Source organism: Dermacentor silvarum, chromosome 4 (genome assembly GCF_013339745.2).
Source record: "Dermacentor silvarum isolate Dsil-2018 chromosome 4, BIME_Dsil_1.4, whole genome shotgun sequence".
Lineage (NCBI taxonomy): Eukaryota > Metazoa > Arthropoda > Arachnida > Ixodida > Ixodidae > Dermacentor > Dermacentor silvarum.
In genome coordinates, this window is record NC_051157.2 from 134,225,764 (window position 1) to 134,247,170 (window position 21,407).

Genomic DNA, 21,407 nt, shown 5'->3' on the forward strand with positions numbered 1-21,407 from the left:
ATGTTCACTTTCTTCTTCTGAAAATATTATTGGCTTCAACAAATGCGTTAGCGATGTGGGAGTCTTCGTGTCATTTAATGTGCATCTTGAATGAGCTGCCACTGTTTATGGAAACTAACTACACCCGGAATTGTTACCAGGTCAAGAAGCGGTCTCAGTGTGCGATTTTCTGTGGCTTTTAAAGAACGCGGTGAACTCTATTGTTTCTCTTTGAATATCTGTCTGGTCACAGTGCTATACACGGGCATTTGAAATGTAGGCAGTGGTTGCGACTATAAAAGAAAACGTGCGTTAACTTCAATAACTGTCGCTTTATTACCAACACGCTCAAAAACATGCGAAGAACTACAAACTTGGCCCTAGGAATAAAGCGCGCGAAAACTCTCCACAAAGACATTTCTCGGAATTCGCATGCAAGTCCGCGTATGCTTTATTTCTGCACGCGCGCGTGCTGCAGCCGCAAAATCATGTACCTTTCGAAACGCTATGGCCACTGTCCTGTAAAGTGCGTATAATTCGCTCTGACCCCCGTTGATGTTTTACTTCCATTTGGCAGCGCCAAAAGACAGGAAGTGCGACTTCGAGGATGGCTGGTGCGCATGGAAAAACAACAACACGTCGAACAACGATCTCGCCTGGATGCTAGGGGGAGAAAATCTGAAAACTACGCTCCTCAGGCCAAGCCACGACCACACCTATGGAAACAGAACTGGTAATCACTATTGCCTAGGTGTTGCCCCGAAAGGGTAAACAAACGAGCTGCAGGGTGCATTAATATTCTTAGCGCAGTGATATACTTGCCTGATTATTTGCAAGAGAAAATTCGTAAGACGAGGGAATCATTTCTTATTGTAAGTATCAGGAAGAAACTAGGGTTCCTACATTGACGAAAAGGGAAAGGCTCTGCATGTATGTGCGTTAGTGTGGAATCGCATTTGCCCTCTCGTCTACTGAATTACAAGTAGAAAAAATGTTTGCGTATAAAGATAAAGCAGAACGCAGCTCAAGGCATTCCTGGCATATATATACTCGTATTCTACGTGTAATGTCATAATTAACTGCAAAAAAGTTAGCAATAGCCAAGAACCTCAGTAATCTAATGGTTTCTACATACACAATAATTCTGGCCATGTTGCTTATTTCCCGCTTTATGACTGCATGTTGCATCGAGGCCGTCACTGCCGCATCTAAGACTCTAAAGATCGAAATTACCGCACTGATGCCAGCACTAGGATATATCAGTGCGTGCGGGAAACCGGCAAGTGGAACCCCAGACGCAGAGAAAAGAAAACCTATGCCAGGAGAGAACACATATTCACGCTATGAATACGCTTCCATTTACGAGTGCGACACAGCTTCGCCACCGCACTGGGAGCTACACTTTTAACCTCAGTTGGTTCATACGTTCACTTTGGTTAGACAGTGTGACATTGTCGTGCAGGCTGTAATCTTGAAAAAACAAAAAGTCTGTGTGGTACATAGAAGTGCTGTCCTAAGAGAAAAAAAGAGAAGTTCCCGGATTATGCAGTATCACTTGTATGAAATAACTTCTGCGAATATTTGACAATATTCAGATGCTCGCAATGTTCAATCTTTTGAAACACGTTTAGGTAAAACTTTGTTGCCCAAATAAAGAAATGTACTGAAGTATGCGTGGCATTTGGCTACGCGAATACAATTTCTTTATTCTGGGTGCATGTTGATGCTTATATTATTTAGAAACAGTTATGGACAATTGAACTAGCAGTTTGTCAAATTGCAAGCAACAAATTGAGTCGGGGTATTGGTGCTTCTCGACGTCTGAGCTTTGCTTTCGCCTTTGTAGGCATCATGGGATCGACTTCAAAGCAGTCTGGCAGTGACTCTCTGTAACTAGCATGTCGAGCCTATTTTTTTGCAATTCATGGCCATTTAACAGCTTAATGAATTCTCGACCAAGCTTTACCTATCATTTCCAGCAAATTTGCAATAATTAGAAACAAACAAGTCCTTCCCGAAAGGCTCAGATATTGTACATAACCGTGACCCGACTCCATCGAAGGGGATCCAAACGGGACTAACTTCATATGTTTCCATCGTACATGAAGCGCTGGCACTCTTGATGGACGAGAAAATCTAGGCATAAATGCGTAAACGGCCATGTGGTTCATTGATTTCTGAGTCGTAGAGGCGTTTTCAAGTTGTTGCCCTTTGAGACCCGCAGCTCCGAAATGTGTAGCATAAAATTTTTCAATTTGTAGTTCCTCATGTTGATTGCTGTAACACAAGTGTCTTTTGTAGAGGCAATGCTCAAGTAGAAAATATTACTATCTTGAAATTACAGAACTTAATTGTCATATATGTAATTATACCAACGTTACAAATAAATTGTCAGCACTTTAAACAATATGGGGTTTTACGAGCCAAAACCACCATCTGACTATGAGGCACGCCGTAGTGGGGGACTCCGGATTAATTTCAACCACCTGGGGTTCATTACCGTGTGCCTGAATCTAAGTAAACGGGTGTTTTCTGCATTTCACCCCCGTCTAAATGCGGCTGCCGTGGCCGGGATTTCATGCCGCGACCTCGTGCTTAGCAGCCTAACAACACAACTACTAAGCAACCACGGCGGGTTGGCCGGACTACCCCAATCACTATAGAACAAATCCTTGCCGTTGGCAGCAATGGAGAGTAATTTCTCCCATTCTTGCGAATACTAATAACAAGTCATGGGTAGAACATTATTAGTTCGTGTATAGTAACCATGCCAGCCGATAGTAAACATACCAGGCACGACAACAAGCAGCACAGCCGCTGTATTACACTACCTCAAATTGCCTCATCCTAATCAACCACGCAGTTGTTTTTGCAGCATCAATTGTGGTACCATCACTCTTGAACGCATCAGTCGTCAGAGTAGAGTTTCTCGCTGTCTTTGAAGGGGGTGAAAGAGTCGCATTTTCATTTCTTAGAATTAATGCGTCGATGCGCACTCACGCACCGTCTTGCGCCAATGAGTACGTATTCTGAATTCTAATAACATCAATCATTTGCTATGAATGCGCATTCCATGCCATCTAATCGCCGAGATAGCCTAGCAGTGTAGTTAGACTGCAACACCTTGTTCCATGTATCGGACGCCTAGTTTCATTTTCGCAGTGTCGACAGAGCGTGATGCACTTTCTACTATGGCGATATAGTTGAAATGAAGTCGTTCGTTTTCTTTTTAGGGTCATATCTGTTCCTCAGCAACTTCGAGAGGAACACAGGTGACCAAGCAGATCTTATTGGTGAGGACCTTTTCACATTCGGCTCGATGACGCAATGCGTCGAGTTTTGGTACGATATCAACGGAGACAAGGAGACAAGTCTGGAGGTGAGGGTGCTGTAGCAGTGATATAAGATTTTGCGTATCCAGCATCAAAACGGAAACGAAGGGCTTGTTCACTCACACCAGCTCAATTGAAATACATTGCGCGATACAGTCGATGATTGGCAGTCATCATTATTCTGAATAAGTAATGACGCAATTTCCTTTTATACCAATGATCTGCATATAATGCACATTTGTTTCAATTCCACACAAGTTTCTTACGTTAACAATCATAAAAAAATTGCCGCGTATCTGCGTGCTTCGCTGCAAATGTCGTCGAAAGACGATAGTCTTCTGCCGGCCGTACTACATGAGTGCTGGTCTGATCCGCGGCCACCCGTGATGCTGTTCTCGTACCATTTCCGTCCTGGCATGAAGGTTTGTTTGAACAGATTTCATTTTACCGCATTATTTAATCAAGCGGCCATTTATGTTTTGCCCTGCCTCAGACAGCGCTTCCTTTATGTTGAATCGGCCGCATCTGGCTGGCATTGATAAAATTGAGGAGGCGCTGCGTGAGACATCGACGCCATCTGGCAATACATCGGGAAACGAGCTTGTGCAGAGGGTTTCCTTCCTCCATGGCAGAGGGCGCTCGTCGGCGCGCAGTCGGGGAACGTCGTTCGTCGGCGCGCATAGCATGGCATTTTCAGCGCAGCTTAACAAACTAGGGTCTTTAGAGTTACGTATCTATGTATTTTCTATTAAAAGAACACACCTCCTAATACTTACCTAGTGATGTTGCGCCTTAGATATCCGTAATATTTACTTTGTGATCGATAACGTTCACACGTATGAACAGCCGTACCAGTTTAAGTAGTGTGGGCGGTAAGCAAGTGGTCCAACTTTGGCCGGGTGGCTGAATCGGGTGACAGACAGACAAACAGACAGACAGACAGACAGACCAAATTTTCAGCGTTTAAGTTCCCCAAGAAAGAATATCGTCTTTAAAAAGCTACCATATAGGGCAGTGATAATAGTGTAACGAGAAAGAAACCGAAGTTACACCAATGATGATACGGATTAACGTCTCAGATGAAATATAGATTAGTATATCATATACCGCTACTAAGCCCAGAACTATTCGCCAGAACCGACGCAATAGCACCGAAAGTCCATCATTGTGCATATTCCAGTCACTGGAGTTCAACTTATCGCAAAATAAAGCTAATTTTTATTTTGTGCTACAAAAGTTATTATCAAACTGTGCTTTCCGCAGACACCATATAAACCACCACAGAACGCTGATACCAAACACCATGTAACGATGGTAAACATCGCAACGCCACAGTGCAGTAGTACTCGAGCATTCAGTTCTTGGCCAACCGGAACTGTTTTGCGGAAAATGGGCTCAACATCACTAAAAGACTAGACGTAGAGGGTCGCGGTTACAATTGAGCTCCTAGGCCTGTTATTGCTGCTGCCATGTCTGACTACCACTCTAAATACACTGTAGGACTAAGGCTTCTAGAAATCTGCAACCTCGGGTGCAACCTATCACCGATATACTGTCACCGATATCCCCTAAACACTTCACTTCATCAAATTTTCTGTCGACCTCAACTGTTATTTTTATTTCCATCGCACCCATTCTTCATTGAGAAAGAAAACGGTTGTTTAAGAAAATCGCACAATTTTCAGGTGTCTATGCGAGTGCATACAGGCTACACTGCGTAATGAAGAGAGTCGGAAATCACGTCGATGAACAAGATATTCGCCCGACCTAGCCGCCTCGACTCTTTTATCTTACCTGCAAGTAAAAAACCATCTACTTCCGTTTCATTCCTCCTCCATCGTGCCGGCTGATCTCTCAACATTGCCCCTTTCGTTTTAAGTTCGGGTGTTCGTTGCTTGCGTCTAGCTTGCCTTTTTGTTAATGAGAAAGCATTGTAGGATCTCAGAAAGCAAATAAGGATCTTATGACAATAATTGAACGACAGTCGTCGGTAGCTGATTTAGAGGGTGATTTGACCAAAGCAATGCTTCAGTTAGCTCATTCAGTCTTAGTTTTTAAACATGCCCTTTTCTTTTCCTTTTTTTACGACAGATCTATTTTTGGCTTCATTTTTCTCTGTTCCTCATGCGCAATTGTGCCTGTGCGCCGCGATATAAGACGTGGATGCCGTCAGTATTTTGAATTCTGTCTACTGTTCGTATGCTGCTTTCTATGTACATATTTTTTCCTATTTCTAGGTTAATAGATATTGAAATATGTACTTGATTTGTCTAGCACTGTTTCCTCCGTGTACAGTTTGTATGGGGCACCGGACCCAGTCGGGTTCAAGTAAGCACCTTTCGTCCAGGACCCTTTGGTTTCTTGTACAAAGAAACTTGGAGAAAATGAATAAAGAATATATGCCCCATTACGAAAAATCCGTCAGCGTCTGCGTGACTGAAAGATGGTACCAAAATGGTCGACGCATCAAAGAGTAAAAACACGTAAAAAAAAAGCTCGGGTTGGCATCGCATTTGTCAGGGAGGTTCCTCTGAACAATGTAAATAATGGCTTTGAAAATAGAATTTGGCACATTGAGGTCTGAGTGGCAATCGAACCCGGACCTCCGGGCTACCAGACGACCATGCTACCCCAACCCCACGGCTGCTGCACGGTTCTGGCTTATTAAAGGTGTGTCTAGTGTGTGCATGATTGCACAGGACATGTCGCAGTCATCCCGCTGACAAAAGGTGTGGCCTAGTGCATGCGCCATTGGACCGGTGACCGCGCAGACAATGCGGAGGAGGTGGCGCTACGTCAGGAGGGTATAAAATGAGTGCGTTCAATGACATTTCAAGGTCTACAAACGGTATTATGCTCTCGTATTCTCACATGTAAGCAGTATTAAGTGTCTATGCGGAATTTGTTCTCTATTATAATCCATGTCAGGTTTCTACGTGTTACTGCTTGCTGAATACTTCTGTAGCAGTACCTATAACGCTGCTTTTGCAGATTCGTTCGTGGCTTTCCCATGGACCACTGATTTTGGGCATTGTTTGAATTTACCTACCTGATATTTATCTAGCCAATTACGGCAATAATACAACATGCCTAAACTTTAAAGAAAAGAAATCCCCACTCCGACTAAAAGTACTGCAGTGCCACGTGCGTTGTGCGTGTCTCAGTGATGTCATGTTCGCACTCGTTCTGCGGCAGATTTGAGGTCCACCAGCGTGCCGATTACGGCGTTATATGTACTCTTATAAAGGAACATCAAAAGGCAAAGCGACTATATTGCGTGCTTGCAAAGTTCCAGACCGACTTTGTTAATCTTTAATCTACTGTGTGGAGCGAAATTTCAAAGGTCACACACACACACTTTTCTGCATACGGGGACCACTCTGTGTACTTATCGTAATTGTGTATTTATACCTGCTGGTTCGTATTGTCAGGCTTCCAGTTCTATGAACATTTTCAGTCATTAAACATTCTACACTATATCTGTGCAAAGTGTCTTATGTGGAACCCCCACTTGCCGAGTCAGTAGCAATATTTGAAAATAGAATCAATTGTGCAGGCTCTGTGGGTGCCACACAAACACGCAGACGTAGTACAAGTGGCATGAAGACTAATGACCCATATAAATGAGGCCCCACTGTCGTGTCTATAGCTAGGACCTGCTATTGAGAAAAGGGCGCCCAAACCAGATTTCCAAAACGGACGTTAACGAAGAATGAGAGCTAAGGCAGGGGGATGCACCAAAGCGAGCGGTTGCGGTGCGTGCTAGCGGGTACGAGATAACAATACACCGGCAACCAGGTTAATACAATATAGTGATGGCTACAAGAAAGAATGCGCAAACGTCTGTGGAAGAAAGGAGCAAAACATATTTGTCGGCTTGCATTGATTTTTCCTAAAAAAGGAACGCGACCCATAAAAAAACAGGAAGTAATAAATTTGTGATTACATTAGAGACTGACTAATGGAACAAGACCCACTTGTCGAGAAAGGCGTCATAATCAGAGTACTTTTCAAAAAGGAAACGAGAACAACTTTTCTCAATGATATAAGTTGCAAATGCATTTGAAGCTATTTTTTCCATGATTTCAAGAGGAAGGAGGGTGTGTGCAGTTTTAGTTACCTTAGCGCGGCATGTCGTCGTTTACTTGACCTTGCGTGGTATGTCGTCTCGCAAGTGACTGGCACTATTTTTAATGCATCTAAAAAATTTCAAACAACGTGATGGAATTGCAGTAACTGTATTTATCGCCCACAATGCCCCACTGCTTTTTCGTTTATATTCTTGTCTACGCTTGCTCATATGTACTTTTTCCGCGGTGGTTTCAGCGACCCATTATTGTGGTCTCAACCTTACTAGTTTTTCTGTTTTATCCTTTCATAGTATAGTTACCCAACGGAATGACCATATTAAGTCCAAGGACTGCGCCACTTTTCTTGGTACAAGGACCTACAGATTACTTTATACGTCACCGAATATTGCGAAAGTTTCCAGTTTAGACTGTATACACCAAACTCAGAAGAACGCTAAATACTTTCGGCCTCAGTCCTGTACCAAAATCTTCATACGAGGACCTCTCAGTGTGAAGACGCACTCTGATATCCAAGCCGTCATGCAGTAAGGCTACACAATCGAACTCTCTACTTGGTCTATTTACGCAGTGTTACCATTCGTACATTTATTGTCGAAAAAAATATATTCCGCCTGTATCGGTAGCTAGGTTTACATGAATCCGATTAGGCCGGCCTGAGTCGGCTATTCGGAAAGAAAATACGTCTTGGGGTTCTGCAAGTGTTAGCTCGCTGGGCCGAGCTAGCGGTGAGGCGGGTTTGATCAACTCGCTTGGCCTTTGCAAGATGCATGCAAACGCGGTCGGGTCGCGAGTGGTCAGCTCGACTTCTGACTCAACCCACATCTGTCGAATTCATGTAAATGAAGCTCTTGTCCTAACAAAACGCGCTTTTGTTTCGCTTAGGTACTGGTCATCAATCCGACCGGTAAGACGCACAAAGCCAAACCCCTGTGGAAGCAGAAAGGTGCCGACCGAAGCACTTGGCAGATGGGACGAGTCGCTGCGACTCGATACAGCAGGGTACGGTACTTGCATTCGTATCACTCGCTGCTGCCTATACGGTCATGTCGGGCAATGCTTGCCTCTACTCTTACCTGCGACTTTTATTCTTTTCTTGATCTCAGATTGAAGTTCGGTGCTCTAGTTCGAGTGCGTGTAAGCGTTGTGATTTAATAACAGACCTGTTTTGTTGGTTCTGTCGATTACTTTCGTAATGTTATAGTACTTTACAATAACGTCTATCGTCATGCACTTAGTAACAATTGGAGTCCTTTTGAGATTTCCGTATAATTTATGAGCAATTTCGGTGCCATATTTCAACAGAAGAGCAAGCAAATGTTTGTCGTAGAATAAGCAATTCTGGTGCTCTGTAGCAGCTGGTCTTGTATGACGGCGTGGTCTGTCATATACTACCGTGCGACGCTGAGCAAAAGTACTAATTCAATTTGGTACGTTATGAACTTCTTTAGGGCAGCAGTTAACCAACGCTGCAAAATGTGACAATTGACAATTCTCTGTTTTGCCGTCCTGTCCCAGCTCATTTTTCGTGGAGCCGTTGGGCCGTCGTTGGAACCAGCGTACATTGCGCTTGACGACATCAGCGTCAGTGAGAACGATAGGTGCGAAACGCTGCCCCAAGGAGCTGGCCAATCAGATGCAGGTGATATTTGCGTGCCTAACGTTGGTATCTTAAAAATTGCACTGCGTACATCACGTTCTTTATTTTTTAATGCGAAAGCATTTTATGTTCCAAGAAGCAGAAGTGATCAAGCGATGGTGTCAAAAATGGGCAGTGGTGCAAAGAGTAAAAACACGTAAAAAATGGTCGGATTGACATCAAATTTGAAAGGGAGGTTCCTGTGAACAAATTAATTTAAAGGATTTATCATTGGCTTTGACATTTCAGCGTTTCATCACGCGATATGGTCACAGTAGACTATGGTTGTCAACCTCTTACTTAACGTACTTGACGTCCCCAGTGGTGAACTGGAAAGACGCAGCTTCCCCATTAATTTCTGATCCTGTCTTTCGCTTTTCACCACTGGGTTCGTTTACGTTGTTTGAGCGTGGTCTTGGTTTCTAGATCAACAGCCAATCGTTTGCGAATCATAGCGCTTCAACCAATCATAGCTCTTCAGGCGCGTGTTGTTTCGGGCGTATCACTGGGACTGGTGCAATATTATGCGCATTAAGCCTAGCGCTATCTGATGCAGTATAGGATAGAATAAACATTAGCCAGTGTATGCGGAGCACTGTTTTACCGATAAGAACATTTACCGACTGGCAATGCGAAGGTCCGCAGTTCGAATCCAGGCAGCGCTGCTTTATAATTCTGGCGCCTAATTTTTTTATATCAACATATCAGAAAACCCTTCCGGAAAGCTTCGGCAGATGTTCTAGAGACTAGGGTAGGAATAGAATATAACATACCGCTGTAGAAATAAAACGTAGAGTACATACGGGCTAAATACACATTGGGAAAAAGGGTGTGATTCAAAAAATAACCCTTTCAAATGTGTGTATTAGTTCACCTAAACACCCTGTTCTATGGATGTAAGTAGCGAGTTATAAACACGAGATAACATCCCTAAGAGTGCAATATTCCTTAGTGTGTAGTTTATTGCAAAAGCGGAAAATAGCTCACATACTTTGAACTTAATCTACACAATACTCAAGCCGTGTCCCTTATTTTCACCAAATATGAACAAGGTGCCTTGTGTACCTTCGTGTGCCTCGTGCACCGAAGCATTCGAGGAAATCGACTAGGAACATCCTTCAACACGTAGAGATATGCAGAAAAATCAACGAGAGCAATTATTTTGCATCGTTTTTCATCATGTCATGAGCGCGAAAGTTTCGCCACACATTACACGTAATATTTCCCCATTTCTCACGTATTTTGAACTTGGTGTCTTGTACATGTTGTTTTAGGACTACGATAATGGCACTAAGACACTTTTCGCCGCTTGTATAAGTAATTATCTACAAAGCTTTGTATTAACCTAGGCAGACTAAACATTTGAAGTTCGTCACTCACAACATGCCTCTCACTTTAGCAAAATATAAAGACTGGGTCTTACAATGTTCACCGAGGAGACCAGGAAAACCAACTACATGCGTCGTCTAGTGCATTAACATTGGGAGTAGACGGGTATTTAGTAATTATCTTAAAAGCCCCCTCCCACCAAATAATTCCTTTACAGACAACAAACTTTTGGTACACATCGTGTGCCGAATTCTCTCTAAATATGAAATCTGTGCCGTTTTTGTCCTTAGCAGGGAAGCGGGTGAGCTTTGAAGCGTTTAATATCACTTCTCTAAACATGTTGAAACCAAGAGTTCACAAATTTTTATTTACCCCCTAATTAACACACTCTCTTCAAAATTTGCTGCATGTTGTCACTTAAATTCTTCAACTTTCCTCGAAATATATACTTCGTGACAATCCTAGATTTATCAATAAAACCGTGCCAGCAGGCGTATAACGTTTTTGAGAGCGTCTGATTGCTGTAAAAGTTTCACAGTAAAATTTATGTACAATTGCACATGAAAGACTTCCAGCACACAAAAAGACGCATTTTAAAAATTTTCAAAAATCTTTCTTCAATTGGTTATTATTTATATGCCAAATGCGCTGCCACTAGTAATAAAATTTCTTTCCACGATTTAAGTTATAGGTATGTCGCTGAAACTGTGATAAATTCCGAAAGTGACCGAAGATGTAAAAAAAAAATCATTGACCTTCATTTACAAATTTAGAGCCTGATTCCACACAATTTTCTTCGGGTGCCTATCATTAATAGCTTCTTGTGACACGACATACACGAGGATATTGCTAGCCTGAATGAGGCAAAGGCATGATTTCTCCTTTCTTTATAATTTTTTTCTTGGAATTTGTTACGGGGTTAGAGTGATGACTACAGGGTTAGAGTGATGACTACAGGGTTAGAGTGACAAGTGTATTCAGAGCGACAAAATACATTTTAAAGAGTACAAGCGTTGGGAACAACTAGATAAGCTTACATTTTTTTTCTACGGATTAGGTGCAAACAACTACACAGGGAATAAAAGTGTTGTCTGAATGTATCGTAAAATATTAACATTTCTATTATTGGTGTTCAGTTTTCAAGGCGTTGTATGCGTGGTCACATTGGATGCTTTCACTACTTACTCTCACTACAGATGACCTTGTCAGCTGTGACTTCGAAACAGGAGACCTTTGTCACTGGACCTCTGAAAGTAGAGTAGCACCAGTGTGGAAATTCGGACCACCAGCTAGCTCCTCTCTGGGCCCCCTTCAGGCGCCAGAAGACAAAGGTAGGATTTATCACGCTGATTTTTTTTCTGGGACAATGAAGGCGGTCAGCGGGCGTTGCTTTCATGCAAGGGCGGTATGAGTATGCTAATAAATAAACACGAAGCCAACACATGCAAACAATGGCTCTCATAGAGCGTTTTCCGAGCTATCAGCTGAATATACGGGCACACCAAAATTCTTTATTATTGACTAGAATTATAAAAAAGTTGACTTTGTTATTGTGCTGCCTCAGCCTGTCATTCAGGCACTGCTCGGTTTGGCCCACGTACTTTCTACCGCAATCTAAAGGAAAGAAAGTACGTGGGCCAAACCGAGCAGTGCCTCAATGACAGGCTGAGGCAGCACAATAACAAAGTCAACATTGGGAGAGAGGGCCACCTGGCAATCACTGTAGAGACTGCAAATGTAAGCCAGACTTCTACGCCTGCGCTGTGGTTGCCAGAAGCCACGACAAATGGGTTCGTTTAATAATTGAGGCCAAAAGGATCATTGAGGCAGGTGATAAGTGCGTAAGTGTTGCCTCAATATCTCTATCACGCAAAGAACTACTTTACCTGAACGCGAATGCGCACTGAGAAACTGTGATTGTGCTCTCTGTATAAATTAGTGGCGTTCTTTTCTGATTAAACATTGTTGGAAGTGGCGCCATGTGTGTGTGTGTGCTCTCTCTTCATCCGTCGTCGTTTTCGCGCCTTCACTTCAGATCATGCTTAACCAACACGCCCAACTATCCATCCTAACAACATGAAGTTAGTACAATGTCGAACAGTTTCTGCTTAGCGTAAACTGCTACGAGGAAAGTGCTGAGGATAGGGGGCCAGTCCGGGAGATTGTGCAGTCTGACACGGCGCCTCAAAACGCGAGTTGTCGCAAGGAAACAGGAAGAGAAAGTGGCACGTGGCACGCGCGGCGAGTGTTCTAAAGAGCTGGCAGCCTTTCCAACGAGTTGCTTGCCTGCGATATGATACTCCAGGCTCCCAACATCCCCCGGGCAAATCTATTCATTTCACCAACGCCTCCACCACAATTGCACTCAATTAGGGACGAGCGCAGGATATACCCTAAGCTACACCAAGACATTACAAGGACACAGGGCACACTCATCAGAAAAGGCCAGACGAACACCCTGCTCACTCCAGCACGGAAACACCTCCTCCAAGGCATAATTACTGGAGACCTCCCTCGCTGTAGCCACTGTGCTGCCTATCCTCCCAACACATCACATATCCTATGGCAATGCCATCCAAAACTACCCCCCCCCCCTTACTCAAACCTTCATCCCTCCCACCTACCCCTTCCTCCGAGTGGCTGACCGCCGCAACCACCCTTCACGACCAACGATTCCTTGCGGACTTCATCGGCCTAGCGCTGAAGCACGCCTCAAGCGACGCCCTGGACTGAGGGCGTCGATGCATTTTAGGGGCGAAGCTCCTTAGGGCGTGGGTCTGTCCTTCCTCCGATGTAGTATGTAGCCACCTGTAGGTTTATGAAGTGTTCATTAGATGGCGTAAGTGGTAGCCACCTGTAGTTTTATGAAGTGTTCACTAGATGGCGTAAGTGTCGATCTTTCTATATATAAGTGTATATAATGTCACTAGATAGCGCTAGTTTTTAGTATAGTTGATGAGAAAACCTACAATGTAGCGCGACGGGTTACCGCTAGGGGTGTTATAATAAAAGGTGCTCGCTCTTGGCGCGCTTTTTCGCTCGGAGTTGCCGGATGGAAGACAAGGCTGCGGAGCGGAGAGCACGGAAGGCGGCGGCGGCGCGCGCTCGCAGGTAGAATCCCGCGGTGAGAGCCCGCGAGGCCGCGGCTTCAGGACAGGCAGCGCGGCGGCGGCGCGAAGACCCCGTAGTGCGAGAACGAGAGGCAGAAGCGGCACGGCTGCGGCGCGAAGACTCAGGCGTTCGCGAACGCGAAGCAGCAGCGTTATCCAACCGTTATCCCTTCATTTCACGGACCACAAAGCCGTGGTAATAAAGGGACTCCGCAAACCAAGCATCTAAGAAGAAGCGTCTAAGAAAATAAAACGTATTGTATATATACACATACTGTTTCTCACGTGTTTACTTGATCATATACTGGGCGAATTACTCGGAGTATTCACGGTTTACCGATGATCCCTCCGGAGCTTCGCCCCATCATCATCATTCACCTCGTGGATATGCTGTGATTTTTCTTAATCGCAGAATAAAATGATTTCTCTCTCTCTCTCTTTCCAACGAGTGATATATGTGTGGGATCTGGTGCCACGACATTTTTATTCGAATTGAATACTTGTACGCTACTTGTAAAAACATGGATGCAACAGAAACACTTCTTGGTTTTCCGGGGTATAAACTGGTTATTATGTCGAAAGCCGGAGACGATTGAGCGCGTTTTTCTTGATGGCTGGGACGCGGGTTACTTTCGAGATATACTCCAACGTACCTTAAAGAAAGACCTACCATTATATAACCACGGAAAAAGTTTTTTTAGCAAGAAAATGTGATGATGGTGCACCTTTTGATGCATTGATGTCGATCGGCCTGCGCAGTATATGAAGATCTCGGTTGGGTTTCTGCCACAGTGATGTTGAAGCAAAACCTGTCGCTAGTATTATCGCGAGGCTGGAATAATTCTTCTCGAAGTGCATAGAACACCTAGTTGTGCTCCAGCGTGGGTGCCGCGTGTAGAAACCATGTTGCATACAAAACTTCTCTAATTTCAACAACTTCAGCTCATGTTAGGCTGGCAGCCGAAGTATGTTTTAATTCCTTTGACATTTTACTTCTGTGCATTTATTTACATTGAGCTATGCCGGCAATAATACCAAAAAAGCGATCGTGGCCGGCCGCGTAGCGAGGCGAGACTGGAACCTACGTACCTGCGTAACGCAAAGTGCGAAGAATGCTTCGCAATAAAATGTAGGCAAATAAATAACGAAATTAAGACAGGGATCCCGCATTGCATGCACTGCAGCACGATGCAAGCAAAAAACACCGGGTACGTGTGGACAGCACATATAAATACATCGGCTTAAAAACAGAAATACTTGTGACTTTCGGAATTTGGTCAAATACGACTCACACACTAGGACAACCTGCAGAGCACAACATTTTATCCGCAATAGAAAGAAACTGACTGAGAAATATTTTGCGTTTCCTCATCTTCTGCGCAGGCGGCATGATCCACCTCACCGGATCGTCACTCGCGAACAACAGCGGCCGCGCTCTACTGTCCTCGGGTGCGGTAGAGACACAGACAGAGGCGGCTTGTTTCTCCTTCTGGTACCACATGTTCGGAGGCGACGGCGTGCAGCTGGAGCTCTACCTGAAGAAGTCGGTCCGTTCAGCTGGCGCTATGTGGCAGACCTACATGCTCTTTAGCCACAGTGACCGCACAACGGCAGACCGGTGGTACAATGTGCGCCGAACGGTGCTCCTGGATGCTCAGAACAATAAGGCAAGTGGCACAAGGAACTGCTGTACAGAAAAGTGTTCTTTCTTCGTTAGAAGATGATCCGTGGCTTCTTACAGCCTATTGGGAAAGGCGGTTTGTTCTAGTGATGAACTTCCTTAGCCTATCTAGCACGTGTTTGAAATAATAATGTGGATTTGCAGGAGGGATAGGACACTACCTACCCTTGATTTCTAGAAATGGTTCCTTGAAGTGAGATGAAACTGTAGAACGTTCAACATTTAGCGAAAAATTAGAAGCCTTGTTCACTATGACAATTGTTAACAATTTGTCAGAACTGACGAAATAAAGAGCGATGTATAAATAGCCTATAAATACCGAAAAGCAAGGATCACAAGGCTCCTCTGTGGTAACCGAAACGCCTTTGAATTTTTCACTAAATGTTTTTTTTAGTTCTTTGTGAGCGTTCTTTTTTTTCATCACTCCTCCTCCCGAATAGGCGGGATTCCGTCAAGCACCAGATTTCATCTGCTTCAAGCGTATATGAAGTATTTCTGCATAAGATGACAACGAAGTACACCAGGGACTCCCGCTTGCATCAAAGGAGCGAAAGTTATATACGAGTGACTATATCAGGCCGTCGGCGAGGAAATGCTAAACGTGACGTAATTTATTCAATGTATATTCATTAGTCTAGGGTCTGGACAACTGGCGAAATAAACAGTTAGGTGTAAGTAGCTCATAAATACGGACGCGCAAGGACAACATGATACGCAGAAATATATGTGCGCGGCTGTGGTGACACGTTAAGGAAAGACTCAGTGAAAGCCGCACTACATTGTCAGTCGACAGAAAAGAATGACATCCTGAATGTTGACGACCGACCTTGTTGTGTACTGCGTAATTCTGATTTCTGCCGCATTGGTGGGCAACGGTCCGACCAACAAGCTACCTGTAGTTACAACGAGCTCTAGAAATCAAATTGTTTTCAACCAAAGCTTGAATTCAGTGGTTTGGTAGGTAATTTGCTTTCTGAATTTCTTATTCATTTTTTTATTTTTTATATTGTCATCGTCTTTTAGCACACATATGCATCTGGCGGACAGTTTCTCCGAGAATAAAGTAATAGCTCGCCGTTTGACTCTCAAAAGAACTCCCGCAGCAAGCCATTACTTAATACCCTGTGGTTTACTCACTGATGATAAAATTATACTCTCAGTAAGGTGACAGTCACTGGTGGGCCAGCGAATGAGCTAAAAATTGTGAAAAGGCTTTCCCTACATGTTGTAAAAACGAAGTTCATGGCAACCATGCGCTAGAAATATTTCGCATCTCCGCCGTCAATTGCAGGTTGTTTGTCCCAGTAGGGTGGTTTTGTAGTGAATTAGTGTGCGGTGCCCAAGCTATTTTCTTTATTCCAAAAAACCGAATTAGAGAAGCTAACCGTATTGCACGGCGAAGTTCTTTATCTGCTATTTTTTCGTATGTTGCTCATGCAGTTTGTGTTCTCTTTGACGGCCATTCGGGAAAATCCGAACGCAGCTGTTGTTGCCTTGGGACCGCTAGATTTCACGCAAGGTCCATGCGACGTGCTTACAGACTCTAAAGGTAAGCCCTTCTAGTATTATTACATAATTTTTAGCGAAAATATCGAATCTACAAGACGTCAACCTGAATGCACTGGATGATCTTGTTACCCTCATATGCATATGCTACTATTCCTCATATATGTACCCTGAAAGACGCAATGCCCATCCAGGTGAACGCGGCAGCAATAAAGCTTGCGTATGACGTCGTGCTTTAGGAAGACACATATCTCAAGTCCTCCGCTTAGAAGTTAGGGACGGAAGTTTTGCAGTTTTTCTGCTGACGTGGCACACAAGTTAGCAGCGCGCACATTTATCAGTAGTAGCTCATATGGTGCGAAATGTATTTTCATTACTTTATTAGTAGGAATGTACTGAGTTTTTTTTTTCAGGCTACTGTGACTTTGAAGCCGACCTATGTGGCTGGGAGTCCAGCACGGTCTGGAAGCGGGGAGTGAAGCTATTTTCAAATGATGACCCGGCCCACCATGTGCGTTCAGGACCTGTCAATTCTGGTGCGTGATGTAGTTCTTACTGCTCTCTTCGTCCGATGTTTTCAACAACAACCATTAGTCATTTGAATCTGTAAGATATAAATATATGAGCAGTGTTTCCTGCTGCACATAACTTTTATTTACGGGCCATAAATTATGGTGGCTTTAAATTTCTTATTTGAGCGTCCATCATATAGATCAATAGATAAGTAACTTACGGTGCTATCACCGTAATTGCCGCAAATGCTTTGATTGGCCTTTATTTATTCACAATGCGTTCGTGCACTTGCAAACCATCATCGATATAATCTATCCGGACAACAATAACTTAAAAAGAGACGGTGTGGGAGCTACGCAGATGATTTTTCCACCTTTGCAGACTTGCTGAAACCTACACTTACTATGAGTGAGAAGCGTGCAAGACAGGTAAAAGACGGACTCTATACGCATATCCTCGCTGTCATGCCAGCTTGCTCCTACGGACACATAAGCCTGCCGCGATCGTAGCAAGGTATCTCGGTTTTGCCAGAATGCTTGCCGCGCAGACATCTGTACCGGTCAGACATGCGTGCCCCTTCCGTTCAATTGGCTCTGCAGCGAAGCCCGGGCAGCCTTCTAGCTTTCGCTACAGGCATGACCGTTGTCTGTGGAAACGTCAGCGTTCCTGCTGAGCCGATGTATGCATACCACACCATAGCGCATACGACGATGTGACCAGAACTATATATATATATATATATATATATATATATATTAGAGCACTGCACTGGCCGATTTTTCAGCCCAGGCCCGGCCCGGGTCCGTTTTTACGTTGGGCTGCCCGCCCGAGCCCGCCCAAAGTTTTATGGCGAGACCCGAGCCTGGCCCGGGCCCGGAAATAATCTACGTTACCTGGCCGGCCCGGCCCGCCACTCCTTTACCTTAGGCCCGAGCCCGGCCCAAGCCCGGCTCGAAACCGGCCCGAACCCGGCCCGAGACCGAAAAAAATCACGGAGCGGCATTAAAAAAAATAAAATAAAGAAGAGAATGAACTGAATTATTATGGCATAAATACATGTCATATGCCATTACGAGCACCAGTTCAGCGGTCTGAACGCAAATACCAGCGCGCGAAGTAGTACGAATGACCCTGCCGAGCCGTATCACCAGCAGTTTCCAACGGCGCTACCTTGAGGCGGCCAAAGTCACTTCTATCGCAGCGCCGCCACAGTATTTTCCCACGTCGGGTGCCTCACTGCAAAGCATGCGCCGCCCCGGCCGCTCGTCCCACTCAACCGTATTCTAGTACACTCTAGCCGAAGCGCAGCCACAACCGCTCGCGAGCGCAGCACATGGATGGAGTAAATGGAGAAAGAAAGCTTCTCGTTCCTCCATGGTGCAGCGTAATGCGCTGCTGCTAGGCGGCCGGTTCAGAACATGCGGGCAATCATGGATGGACGCAGTGCCATATTTCAGCCGCGTGACGAATTATCTTATCTTACCAGTCATCGTTTTATCAATTCGCCTTTGAATAATCAGCAAGTCGCGAACGCGCTTCCACCACGCTGAAAGCATTAATTACATTGATTTAGGTAAGGAATACAATGGCATCCTTTGGTTTGAGGCGACTTCGGTCTTTCTGGACTTTATATTCTGTTCAAACAACGCAAAATACGACAGAAGGAGAAAAGGGAAGTATACAGGAGTAGCACTGCTAGCTTCCAGCAGCGCCGGTGCAACAGGTTTTTCAGAGTCGAGAAGCGCGAGGATAACTCGCTGCACGTTACATGCGCACCACCAGAGAGTCCCAGCCCACCCGGGCCCGCGTCAAAAGCATATGCCGTGCGCCCGAGCCCGGCCTCAGCCCGTGAAAAAACTGCCCGTGCCCGGCCCGGCCCGCGGGCCGGGCCGGGCACGGGCTTTCCGGTAAGCCCGAGCCCATGCAGTGCTCTATATGTATATATATATATATATATATATATATATATATATATATATATATATATATATATGTGTGTGTGTGTGTGTGTGTGTGTGTGTGTGTGTGTGTGTGTGTGTATGTGTGTGTGTGTGTGTGTGTGTACGGACGCCTACGGTTTTCTTACGGCATGGCCCCTCGATGAAAAAGCCTTTTCGTTGCACGGCTGTCATTCGGTTTCACGTCGTGCTCCACTGCGGCGCGGTCCCTGCAACGCGGCCCTCCTCACCACGGCAGCGTTGCGAGACGCCGGGTACCCGCCACGCCGCTGTCCTTGCTTTGCGCAAACAGTTGCCTCGACTGCTGTGTCGCCCCATTATGTCAATACCGCGTACTGTTGAACAACGTCCAAGTAGATTCAGTGTCACGCTATATCTTACTTGATACCACGTTCAATGATTCGCCCTTCGGGCAAAAGTGGTTCATTCAGTTCCTTCTGTAATTTTACCTTAGTCTAGATAATGTCGAGGTGGTCTCCATGGGGTGAAAAGAATCAGCCCTCTGAGGTACATAATTTGGATGATATCACATAAGAGATGGTCCTTCGTTTCCGACGTGTAGAAAGCAGGAGAGGGATGTCATTTGGGGGCGTTGGTAAAGCAACGGGCGAGAAGCTCATCTCTGTGGATGGCAGGTCGCCTACTCGCACTTTGGTTACCACATTTTTATTTGCTCATATCTCGCCTACTACTAAACCCTTTACGAAAATCCTCACGGTATAGAAGGCTTCCTTGATGATGATTTTCAAATTTTAGTGTATGACATACAATTTTGATGGGGAGTGGTTTATTTAGGAAATGCCTGAAAGCAACGCCGCTCATTTCATTCTTCATTGCCCACGCAGCCTACGTTCTGAGGGCCGCCATGCCCTCACATACTGAGAAAGTGGCCACCGTGACCAGCCCCGAATTTCCTGGCCAGAGCGAGCCGCATTGCCTGGAGTTCTGGTACAGTCAGACCGGTACAAGCGACGCAAAGCTACAGGTGAATCTGGCGCTTAAAAATATGGAAACAGGCTTGAGTCACCAGCGAGGTATTAATGGCGCACACGGTAATGCAGTTAGAGATTGCCTGTGCATATAAATGACCACATGAACATGTGCGGCCGAACCGATTTGTTCTTTTATGCACGCAGGCTGAGATTTTGGTGCAGCAAGAAAGCAAAGTCATCTGGACCAAGCCATCGTTCTCAAAGGGTGACTGGATGCTGGCGCGAGTGCAGTTTGTGCAGGACCAGAGCTTCAAGGTGGGTGTCACTAGTAAGGGTAACGGCAGAAGATGTGTGTGAAGTTAGGCACGTTTGTTCGAGATGGGCGTCATAAAACAGTGCAGACGACTGGAAAACCTGCACGACTTAAGCACAGGGCAAGAAAGCCATTCGCATGCTTTATTCCATGGAAAACATCCAAGACACAGCCATAACACATTTATAACTCATTCAAGGTCAAAAGAACGCCGCATGGTTACATCTAAGCTCTCCCAAAACGAAAAGAGAGAGTGAACGAAATATGATGGAAAATGACGAAAAAACTAGGTGACAGGGCACAAATGAAAAATTGTATACGGATGCGAAACACTCTGTAATCAAGATGTAAATAATGCGCGAAAACAGTAAATAAAATACAGTTGTTGATGCACACAATTGGAAAGGCGACACGTAATGATGAAAAAGTGTTAAAGGGCTGCTTACCTCGAGAAATGTAATATTCTTGCGCTGGCTATTGCAGTTAGAGGAGTCGAAAGCTCGAAACTGTGATCAGTGTGTCACACTGTCCATCGTTTCTGCGGTGGCCCCGTTGTCTTTGACTAGAGTTGTCATCATCGTCAGGCCACCTCCGTATTCCCAGCTTCATCATCCCGACATGCTGAACAAACGTACATACATGGAGTTCCACGAACACTTCCAAACTTTTTAAAGTTGCCTGTGGCAGATAGCACAATTCTAGTTCATGAGCAAGTCTACTTAAAGAGGCGGACATTACTTGCACAAAAAAATGAAATGTACAATCGTGTAATTAATAAAAGTTCCCTAATTAAGATTTTAAATAATTACCTTATGGCCCGTATTGCCATTTACAAATTCTAGCCGTGGAGTTCAAAAACGCAATCAACTTGGAACGAATTCTGAGGATGACACCAGTTTCCAGACAATAATTCCCGAACTTTGCGGAGAAAGGCATAGGCCTTCCAGTTACTTTCTTAACAAAACGTCATGCATTGAAGCACAAGTGTAACTGGAACTCCAATGCATTTTCCCGCAAAGTTCGGGAA

General features: G+C 44.8%; 1 protein-coding gene across 1 annotated transcript in view; it reads left to right on the forward strand.

The window, feature by feature from the left end:
* Positions 1-21,407, forward strand: part of LOC119448915 (MAM and LDL-receptor class A domain-containing protein 1-like) — a 465,143-nt gene that overhangs the window by 105,971 nt on the left and 337,765 nt on the right. The window contains exons 9-18 of the mRNA XM_049666559.1: positions 557-712; positions 3,213-3,358; positions 8,285-8,401; positions 8,918-9,041; positions 11,564-11,698; positions 14,861-15,144; positions 16,599-16,707; positions 17,078-17,200; positions 19,981-20,120; positions 20,272-20,382. Coding sequence (XP_049522516.1) covers positions 557-712; positions 3,213-3,358; positions 8,285-8,401; positions 8,918-9,041; positions 11,564-11,698; positions 14,861-15,144; positions 16,599-16,707; positions 17,078-17,200; positions 19,981-20,120; positions 20,272-20,382 — 1,445 coding nt within the window. The remainder of the gene's footprint in view (positions 1-556; positions 713-3,212; positions 3,359-8,284; positions 8,402-8,917; positions 9,042-11,563; positions 11,699-14,860; positions 15,145-16,598; positions 16,708-17,077; positions 17,201-19,980; positions 20,121-20,271; positions 20,383-21,407) is intronic.